At 32.6% G+C, this 11,677-nt stretch overlaps 1 protein-coding gene across 1 annotated transcript; it reads right to left on the bottom strand.

Moving 5' to 3' along the window:
- Positions 1-4,152: 4,152 nt before the first annotated feature.
- hsd17b14 (hydroxysteroid (17-beta) dehydrogenase 14) lies at positions 4,153-10,338 on the bottom strand. The gene is made up of 9 exons (XM_058405396.1): positions 10,168-10,338; positions 10,048-10,086; positions 8,469-8,566; positions 8,320-8,386; positions 7,837-7,928; positions 5,990-6,094; positions 5,770-5,837; positions 4,963-5,059; positions 4,153-4,537 (listed from the first exon to the last, which is right to left on the bottom strand). Exons 1-9 carry the CDS (start codon positions 10,253-10,255, stop codon positions 4,394-4,396), a joined length of 798 nt encoding a protein of 265 aa, XP_058261379.1. The 5' UTR covers positions 10,256-10,338; the 3' UTR covers positions 4,153-4,393.
- Between the last annotated feature and the right edge of the window lie 1,339 nt (positions 10,339-11,677).

Below are 11,677 nucleotides of genomic sequence, written 5' to 3'. Positions count from 1 at the left end.
TGAGAGTGGGATTATAAATCATTATAAACACTGAGAATGGGATTATAAATCATTATAAACACTGAGAGTGGGATTATAAATCATTATAAACACTGAGAGTGGGATTATAAATCATTATAAACACTGAGAGTGGGATTATAAATCATTATAAACACTGAGAGTGGGATTATAAATCATTATAAACACTGAGAGTGGGATTATAAATCATTATAAACACCATAGAGTGGGATTATAAATCATTATAAACACTGAGAGTGGGATTATAAATCATTATATACACCATAGAGTGGGATTATAAATCATTATAAACACCATAGAGTGGGATTATAAATCATTATAAACACCATAGAGTGGGATTATAAATCATTATAAACACCATAGAGTGGGATTATAAATCATTATAAACACTGAGAGTGGGATTATAAATCATTATATACACCATAGAGTGGGATTATAAATCATTATAAACACCATAGAGTGGGATTATAAATCATTATAAACACTGAGAGTGGGATTATAAATCATTATAAACACCATAGAGTGGGATTATAAATCATTATAAACACCATAGAGTGGGATTATAAATCATTATAAACACTGAGAGTGGGATTATAAATCATTATAAACACTGAGAGTGGGATTATAAATCATTATAAACACTGAGAGTGGGATTATAAATCATTATATACACCATAGAGTGGGATTATAAATCATTACAAACACTGAGAGTGGGATTATAAATCATTATAAACACTGAGAATGGGATTATAAATCATTATAAACACTGAGAATGGGATTATAAATCATTATATACACTGAGGGTGGGATTATAAATCATTATAAACACTGAGAATGGGATTATAAATCATTATAAACACTGAGAGTGGGATTATAAATCATTATAAACACTGAGAGTGGGATTATAAATCATTATAAACACCATAGAGTGGGATTATAAATCATTATAAACACCATAGAGTGGGATTATAAATCATTATAAACACTGAGAGTGGGATTATAAATCATTATAAACACCATAGAGTGGGATTATAAATCATTATAAACACCATAGAGTGGGATTATAAATCATTATAAACACTGAGAGTGGGATTATAAATCATTATAAACACTGAGAGTGGGATTATAAATCATTATAAACACTGAGAGTGGGATTATAAATCATTATATACACCATAGAGTGGGATTATAAATCATTATAAACACTGAGAATGGGATTATAAATCATTATAAACACTGAGAATGGGATTATAAATCATTATATACACTGAGGGTGGGATTATAAATCATTATAAACACTGAGAATGGGATTATAAATCATTATAAACACTGAGAGTGGGATTATAAATCATTATAAACACTGAGAGTGGGATTATAAATCATTATAAACACTGAGAGTGGGATTATAAATCATTATAAACACCATAGAGTGGGATTATAAATCATTATAAACACCATAGAGTGGGATTATAAATCATTATAAACACCATAGAGTGGGATTATAAATCATTATAAACACTGAGAGTGGGATTATAAATCATTATATACACCATAGAGTGGGATTATAAATCATTATAAACACCATAGAGTGGGATTATAAATCATTATAAACACTGAGAGTGGGATTATAAATCATTATAAACACCATAGAGTGGGATTATAAATCATTATAAACACCATAGAGTGGGATTATAAATCATTATAAACACTGAGAGTGGGATTATAAATCATTATAAACACTGAGAGTGGGATTATAAATCATTATAAACACTGAGAGTGGGATTATAAATCATTATAAACACTGAGAGTGGGATTATAAATCATTATAAACACCATAGAGTGGGATTATAAATCATTATAAACACCATAGAGTGGGATTATAAATCATTATAAACACCATAGAGTGGGATTATAAATCATTATAAACACTGACAGTGGGATTATAAATCATTACAAACACTGAGAGTGGGATTATAAATCATTATAAACACTGAGAGTGGGATTATAAATCATTATAAACACCATAGAGTGGGATTATAAATCATTATAAACACCACAGAGTGGGATTATAAATCATTATAAACACCACAGAGTGGGATTATAAATCATTATAAACACCACAGAGTGGGATTATGAATAATGTTCCTCAGTCAGATGGAGTTGTGTAACCAGGAGCTTCTGAGCAACTCATTTACATATATTTATATATTAAAAAAAGAAAACCCTGGGCCTCATTTATCAAGCTGGAATATGAACAGATTTATTTGGAAATCATTTTGTACAAGAAATTTGGTTTTACAGGAAATTCAGATGTCCACAGCCTACTCATGCTGGAAGACAGAAGAAAGAAAGAAAGAAAGAAAGAAAGAAAGAAAGAAAGAAAGAAAGAAAGAAAGAAAGAAAGAAAGAAAAGAAAGATAGAAAGAAAGAGAAAGGAAGGAACTAGAACACGGATCCACTGATTACACAACTCCATGATCACTAATCGATTAATTAATTAATTAATAACTGATCATCATTTAGACTTCAGGAAATCTTTCAAAGCCAGCCTGAGTGACTGGGTTCAGTCCCCCAAAGAACAAGTCAGTTTGAGACACACCCGGGGAGTGTGTGTGTGTGTGCGTGTGTGTGTGTGTGCGCGCGCGCGCGCGACTCTGACTGTGACTATAAATAATTGAGTGATGGCTAAATATTTAAAAACGAATTAATAAAATATGTAAAATAACCAAAAATGCAGTACAGAGTATTTATTTATTTTTTATATCAGTTTAGTGTATATTTGTGTTTGTTTAAATGAACAAACAAACAAACAAATAAATTTAATAAATAAAAGAGTGATCTCGATAGGGGATATTAATATCTGGGAGGTGTGACAATTTTCTTGAATCTTATTGGACGAAACGAGCTTCAGTGGATTCAGCAGGTTAAACGAGTTCACCGAAAGGCTTCATCCTATTGGTCGAGCAGAGGGGCGGTGTGTTTTTGCGCCTCGCTGATTGGACAGAAACAGTTTGCGTCAGGATGCGTTGGATTTGCGCAGAACCTGCGCAATTACTGCGCTACAAACAGTCAGGTCAATGAGTAAACAAACAGATAAACAAACCAATTCATAAATAAAGCTTCTGTGCTGCTGTAGTATTTTTTAATTTGTTTAATGAAGGCAATGGATATTTAAAATAATATTTGTGAAGCACTTACCTCCTTTATAAGCAAACAATAAAATAAAAGATTAATTAATTTATATTATTTTCTAATATTACTTTTTATTATTTCAAGAGAAAGATCCAACAATAAATAAATTAGAGAAATTTATTATAGTGCTAAAAAATACATTTCTTTGGAAAATGAATGTATCGTTTTGTTGACATAAATAAAATAAATAAATATAAAAAGAAATTAATAAATATATTTGAGAAATTGATTTTAGTGCTAAAAAACCCACATTTAATTTTGGAAAATGAATTTATCATTTTTGACATAAATAAATAAATAAATAAATAAGACTGCTGAAAATAAAACCACAATTTTCTGGAAAATTAATTTATATTAGTATTATTAATTTATTTATTTATTGTATAAACTTTACACTTATATTTAGGTAATTACACAACAAAAGAAATACAGTAGAAAACCGACCGCTCGCTTTTTTTTAAAGACTTTTAGTACATTACATTTACATTGTGTAAATAAATCTATTTTTATATTTTACTGATTTTTAATTTATAATTTATAATAATTATTATATGTAAACAATTTTGTGTTTATAAATCTAATATTCTTTTAAATTCATAGCTATTTAATTAGTAAATATTATTTTTAAATTAAAATAAAAAAGTAATCAAATTATAATGTAAATATAATAATTAAAAATGTTTCATTTTATTTTATTTCTGCTAAAAGAGCTGACTTAAATGATTTTTTTTTTTAATTGTAAAAGGTTTAGTTCAAATATTTAATGTTATAAGTATTGTTGTTTAGGAAAAAAATATTATACACAAGTAAAAAAATAGTTTAACAAATAAATAATCCAAGAATTTTAGATTTTTAATAATAATAATAATAATAATAATAATAATAATAAAAAATCTGGTATCAGAGATGATTACCTGGAGGCAGGAACAAAGAGTCAGAGCATCATGTTTATTATTTATTAAAATTTTCACTTTTTTAACAGACGTCATTATGAGGAATTTAGCTGTGTTAGTAAATAACATTGAAGTATTAAAACATTTTAAATGATTAATAATTAAAACATCATTTTAAAAAGTAATCACAAATATCTGGATTCATTCTGTAATCATCGTTTCATTGTTAAAAACTCAGAGGATGTAAACGTTAGGGTTTTTGTGTGTGTGTGTGTGTGTGTGTGTGTGTTTTAAGGGATCTGACTCTTGAAGCCATAGTTGAGTTCGGCTCCTCCGCTCAGGAGCAGGTCTATCCCGGTGCAGAAGGTGGCATCGGCGGCCAGGAAGAGAGCCATGAGTCCACTTTCCTCCTCGGTGCCCATCCTCCCCAGCAGCTAACACACACACACACACACACACACACATGAACATTAACATGAACAGCTCTACACTACACCGCTAGGACACTCATGTCTCACTAACACTTCACCACCTACCTATCGGTCTGTCTGTCTGTCTGACTGTCTATCCATCCATCCATCCATCCATCCATCCATCCATACATACATCTGCTAAACATCTTCTGCTTTTTAATATTTCATGATAAAGTTTTATTTTTTGATGTTCTTAGCACAAGATGTTGTTTAAAGAAGTTTATATTCTTGAATCTCATTGGTCAGAAGGTCTAGATCTTATGCGCTTGTTCTAATGCGTTATCGTTTCCTTAGTAACAACTCACTCACAGGGACTTGTACAGTGGTCACACACACACACACAGAGCCAGTTTGTTATCCCTCTCTCTCCCCTCCCCCCTCCTCACCTGTGCATTCTCTCCCTCTTTAATGGCAGCTGCGGCATCGGCTGTATGTCCTGCAAGCTCCTCCCACAGAGGCGTCATCACATTACCCGGGGAAAAGCTGGAAAATAATAATCATGATAAAATATACAACAATAAATAATAAACAAAGACGGATTACTGACTTCTCATGGACTCAGTGTGACCCAACAGGACAGAACAAGACAAGACAGGACAGGACGGGACAGGATAGAAAAAACAGGACAAGACCGGTCAGGACAGAGCAGAACAAGACAGGACAGGACAGGACAGAAAAGGACAAGACAGGACAGGACGGGACAGGATAGAAAAGAACAGGACAGGATGGGACAGGATAGAAAAAAATAGGACAGGACAGGACGGGATAGAAAAGAACAGGACAGGATGGGACAGAATAGAAAAAATTAGGACAGGACAGGACGGGACAGGACAGGATAGAAAAGAACAGGTCAGGAAAGAGCAGAACAAGATAAGCCAGGACAGGGTTTTTCAGTGTGTCTCCTACATGTCTCGAGTACAGACTTAATTCTGTTCCTTAATTATTCTTAATATCCTCAATTATTTAATTTTCATTTCTATTGAATATTCAGAGATTTCACTTGTTATAACTTCACCTATTCTTGTGAGCCTTAAAGTAAACTGAACTAATTACCTTTGTGTAATTCAACTAAATAAAGTTAATTAAAAAAATATATAAAAATATAAACTGGTAAGTATAATAAATAAATGGCACTTTTTACTACACGTTATCTCTGTGCTGATGTGATGAGTAGCTTCCATACAGAAACTCACCAGTTAACTCTCACATGGTAGCGACTTTCATCTACAGCCATGGCTTTGGTCATGGAGATGATCGCCCCCTAATGGACAAACATCAGCATTACATGGTACATGACGCTGTTAAAGTCTGGATTCTGATTGGTCAGAAGGTTTTTATTAATATTGTGTAAAGCTTTCTAGTAAGGAGACGTTTATTTCTATTTAATCTGATGTTGTAAAAGTTCTCCCTCACCTTGGTGGCCACGTACGGAGCGGCGTGTTTCTGCCCGATGGACGCCACCAGGCTGGAGACGTTGATGATGTTGCCTTGCGTTTTCCGTAAGTACGGTAGAGCAAACTGACCGTGAGAGAAAAAACAGGAAACACGTATGGAAACAGTCATCTATTAGCACAGGAATCTCAAAATGTTTGCATTCATGTGTCTGTTCAGCGTAAATTCAAAATCTTCCAATAATTCAAATATTAAGGGTAAATAATAATGTGTGGTTTTTAGATACAACATATGATTCTTTTACGCTTTGTTACATATGATTCATGAATCAATAAATGAATGATTCATCATCACAGATGACTCTTTACAAAATTGGTTTCACATGATGTCTTTTTTTTGCACATGATTCTTCACACATGATTCATATATTTTAACGTTATATTTTCAGTGATTCATTAATTGTCTCATCATTCCTGAACGATTCATTTATTCTTACATGTGATTCATCACACATGATTCATTTGCTCCCAGATGTGATTCTTCACATGACTCATTTATTCACATATTTATTCTTGTGATTTTATGTGATTCTTCACATTATTATTTTTAAAATGATTACTTTTACATGTGATTCTTAAAGAAATTATTCATTTGTTCACCCATGTGATTCTTTACACATGATTCATTTGTTCCCAGGTGTGATTCTTCACATGACTCATTATTCACACATGTGATTCTTCACATGATTCATTTATTCTCATGATTTAATTATTATTATTAAAATGGTTACTTTTGTGTCCGATTCTTCACACATGATTCATTTGTTCCAAGATGTGGTTCTTCAAATGATTCATTGATTCACATACTATTTCATCTTCATTTTTTTTTTAAAACACAAATTATTAAGTAATTCTTTCAGGTGATTCTTCACACAATTCATTTATCACCATTTTTTAAACAAATGATTCACTTGTTCCCAGATATGATTCTTCACATGATTCATTTATTCTCATCTTCTTTTTACACAAATGAATCAGTCATTCTTTCATATGATTGAAAAAAAGATTGCTTTTACATGTAATGCTTCAAATACGATTCATTTATTACCATTTTTTAAACGAATGATTCATTAGTTCACACGTGTGTTTCTTCACATTATTCATTTATTCTCTTGATTTTTTATTATTTTTTTTAAATGATCACTTTTGCTTGTGATTCTTCACACAATTCATTTGTTCCCAGATGTGATTCTTCACATGACTCATTTATTTGCACATGTGATTTTTCACATGATTCACTAATCATACTATTTCTTCTTCTTCTTTTTTAATTTATTAATTACCAAGTTATTTCTTCATGTTATTATTCATATATGATTCATTTATTCTTATGATTTTGTTATTATTTTTTAAATGGTTACTTTTGCATGTGTTTCTTCGCCTTGATTCATTTATTCACATATGTGATTCTGCACATTATTATTTTTTAAAATGATCACGTTTACATGTGTTTCTTCACATGATTCATTTACTCTCTTGATTATTATGATTATTATTACTATTAAAATTGTTACTTTTGTGTCTGATTCTTCACACATGATTCATTTGTTTCCAGATCTGATTCTTCAAATGATTCATTGATTCACATACTATTTCTTCTTTTTTGCTTTTAAATTATTAAGTTATTCTTTCACGTGATTCATTTATTCTCACATGACTCTTGGATGATTAAATAAAAACAGAAGAGTATTTTTTCAGGGCTGTGTAATGTAGGTCACAGATCCATCACACACCCAGTTTCCAAGGCAGTGCTGGTCGATATACACAGAACAAACGGAAAAAAACAGATCTGACAATCCGATGTCTCACCTTGGACGCAAGGAAGTAGCTGATTAGATTGAGGTTGAGTAAATCTTTAAACTCCTCGGCGCTGGTGTCGTCTGTGGGTTTATGAGGAGGATCTGAGGAGAGAGCATCGTCACGTTATTATTCACACAAACCACAGCACTCTCTTCAACAGGGGTTTATTCCTCTTACACTGCAGAAATTTACCATTTTATCCATTTATATTTACATTAAAGCTGTGGAACGTCCAGGAATCAAGTCAGTCCTTGTTGATGCAAAAACTTCATCATGACTTTTAAAAATCTGTTTAGAGGAAGCACTCGCTATACGTCCCTGTGACTGAGCTGTTACTATGGAAATGAGGACGTGTAAGGTGTATAAGAACGAGCGCATTAATACGTGACTTGTGTCCTCTGACCAATCAGAAGCCAGATTTCATCAGTGTTACAGTGTGAGCGAGAATAAAGTCAGGAAATTAAAGGCGCGAGCTGAAAGTCGGACGCTTACGCCAGCCTGCGTTGTTCACCAGACAGTCGATTCGTCTGAAGCGCTCGACGGTCGTGTCGATCAGCGTCTGAGGGATAAATACAAACAGAATAAAGTAGTGAAATAAATAGCGTCCAGACCTTGTTACAGCTCTGGAGAGTGAGACGCACCTTAATGTCCTCTTCTTTAGACATGTCACAGGACACGAAGTGACACAAACCCGGCCCCACTTTATTCAGCTCTTCCTCCACATGTTTACCTGCTTCAACTTTTCAATAAAAAAAACATTTCATCAGGTTATGCTCAGAAATCACAAGGAAGCAGGTGACCATCAAGTGAATAAATACGTGCTAAATAAAACAATGTCCTACAGGTGAATAATGAAAATAAATAAAGCAAATGAATCAGGTACATGATTCACAAATTAATGGTAAGAAAAGAATCCTGTGAAAGAATCATGTGCACCATAAATGAATCTTTTAAAAAGAAATCACATGAAAATAAAAGAATCACATGCATAATAAATGAATCTTCTAAAAAGAATCACATGCACAATAAATGAATCTTCTAAAAAGAATCATGAGAAAATAAAAGAATCAAGTGCACCATAAGTGAATCTTCTAAAAAGAATCATATGAGAATAAAAGAATCACATGCACAACAAATGAAATTTTCTAAAAAGAATCATATGAGAATAAAAGAATCACATGCACAATAAATGAATCTTCTAAAAAGAATTACGTGCACCATAAATAAATCTTCTAAAAAAATCACATGCACAATAACTGAATGTTCTAAAAGGAATCACATGAAAATGAATGAATCTTCTACAAAAAGTATCACATTAATAAGAATGCAAATTCTATGTGAAAAATAAACAGAATGACCAAACACACGCACGTCCTCATCATGTGATGAATCACACGTGAAGGTCACATGTCTTCTATGCAAACAAACACAACATGTGACTTTGGGGAACTTTGCACCAATGACAGGTCTGTGTTCTCAAATTCAGCTTCATTCTCCTACAAGAGGATTTCTACAGTGTAGTGTCTCAAAAGGAAGTCCCCTTCATGTTAAGTGCACTACATGGGCTTTACTATGAAATGATTTGTGTATACACCTTGATGTGTCCGAAAGGGAACTCACTGTGTACTACATGTAGAAATCAGCTCCGTTCCCTCACTGCAAGTGCACTAGATAGTGAACATAATGATCACTACATCCTACATAGTGCACTTGTTGTATACACTGTGAACACGGTGTAAACACTGACACCTAGATAAGTGCACTTTGTTAACCAAAAAGGGGAGCAACTCCATTCGCTCACTAGATAGTGAACGACACGACGGTGACTTCCACACACTACACAGTGCATAACTGATCCGATTACAATTAAACTACCAAGTGCACTAGATGACAAGTGAATGAAATGATTGTTACGCCCTACATAGTGCACTATTTGTACATTAAGGAAGACATCTGCATTTGAAAGTGCACTAAACAAGCTAGGGGATAAAATACTGACATTTGAATCAACATTTGAGTCTAATTGCTACACGAGTGCACTACAGAGGGTATAAAATAAGGCTCCTACACCCTAGAAAGTGCCCTAGATGTGCAACAGAGGGGCAGTTTGAGTTCAATTCAATTCTACTAATAATTCTACTAATTCAACTAATAATAAATAAAAGTAAAATAAAAGTAAACACACACACAAACAAATATATATATATAAGCACTTCTTACCTCCCCGGGCGCAGAAAACAACTTTTGCCCCGTTCTGCACTGAAAAATGAAAGTGTTTTAGTAACTTCAGCAAATTTTCCTCTTCCCTAATTCCCCCCCGACACCCAGAACTGAACTTACCGAACACTTTGACGATGCCCCTGCCGATACCTTTCGAACCGCCGGTCACAATCACCACCTTGTCTTGATATCGCTGTGCACTCGCCATGTTTCTGCAGCTGATTTGGACAGAACCGTCGCCAGCAGTTGAAATACACACACAGAGAGTCAGGTGATTTTTTGTTTGTTTTACTTCCGTAAAGCGCAGACGGTGCAGTTACACAGAGCCGCCGCCAGATGGAGACAAAAACAACAACAACAAAAATACTCCATTATTATTAACAGAACGCAGAGCAAGCACAAAAGAAACGCTACTGAAAAATCAATCGTTAAGTAGAAAACAACAAATCAGGAGTTAATTAGGACTTAATTAGTCTTTAAAACCGAGTTTAAAATGTATGAAAATGCAAATATGAACATTTATTATATGCAAATATTTATTAAAAACAATGTCCTACAGGTGAATAGATAGATAGATAGATAGATAGATAGATAGATAGATAGATAGATAGATAGATAGATAGATAGATAGATAGATAAGAAGAATATAACAAAAAAATTACTAAAATATCCAGATTTAAGGGTACAAAAATATAACAAAATATTACACAATTTAACAAAATATAGCAGAAACATTAATATAAATAACGCAAATGAATCCGGTATATGATTCACAAATTATCGTTAAAAAGAATCATGTAAAAGAATCACATGAACCATAAATGAATCTTCTAAAAAGAATCACATGCACAATAAATGAATCTTCCAAAAAGAATCATATGAAAATAAAAGAATCACATACACCATAAATGAATCTTCTAAAACTATATGTGCAGCAAACTATACATCCATTTTAACAAATGAAGAAAAAAACCCTACAGTCAAGGCAATAGTAAGATAGTAATAAATAATTCAATTAATTGAGGTATAAGGTATAAATAAGTATGTAAATATTTGATATAGATAGAAATATATGGATATAAATCAGTTATTGCACAATAGATGAACATATGGTCATGATGATCATATCACTGACCACACCCATGTATTCATCGGCAAACAATTCCATACATATTAAATATAAACACGAAAAAAATACTAAACCTTTTAAAATTAGAGAACATTATATTTGGAAAAACAACAGCTGTTGTACCGCAGCCAGCCGCCAGAGGGCACCAAAGAGACATATTGACTTCACTTGGCTAAAGCCTGTTACAACATCCACACATATATACAGTCACTGATGTACGAAATAAAACGATATTCATCTGTTAGTGTGAAATTACGACCCAATGTACCGGATTAAAAACCATAAATGTCACTGTGCAGACTGAAGCATCAAGAATTATTGATATATGGAGTGGAAATTCTGGAAAATTTACTTTTTATTCCAGTATTCAATAGTCATCAGTGCCTCTTTATCTTATATTTTCTTTTTCTGTGCTACGTGTTATGAGGCACAATAAATTTAAAAAAAAAAGAAAAAAAAAAGAATCACATAAAAAAAGCAAAATAAAAGAATCTTCTAAAA

Source organism: Hemibagrus wyckioides, linkage group LG02, assembly GCF_019097595.1.
Source record: "Hemibagrus wyckioides isolate EC202008001 linkage group LG02, SWU_Hwy_1.0, whole genome shotgun sequence".
Lineage (NCBI taxonomy): Eukaryota > Metazoa > Chordata > Actinopteri > Siluriformes > Bagridae > Hemibagrus > Hemibagrus wyckioides.
This window is presented reverse-complemented; position numbering and strand designations above follow the sequence as displayed.

Bases quoted from the DNA above. Each gene is read 5' to 3' on its own strand.
- hsd17b14 (XM_058405396.1), bottom strand. From the start codon at position 10,255: ATGGCGAGTGCACAGCGATATCAAGACAAGGTGGTGATTGTGACCGGC. The intron at 10,087-10,167 runs GTAAGTTCAGTT...TTCATTTTTCAG, and splicing joins GGGCATCGTCAAAGTGTTCG to TGCAGAACGGGGCAAAAGTT. The intron at 7,929-8,319 runs GTAAGCGTCCGA...CTCTCTCCTCAG, and splicing joins GGTGAACAACGCAGGCTGGC to ATCCTCCTCATAAACCCACA.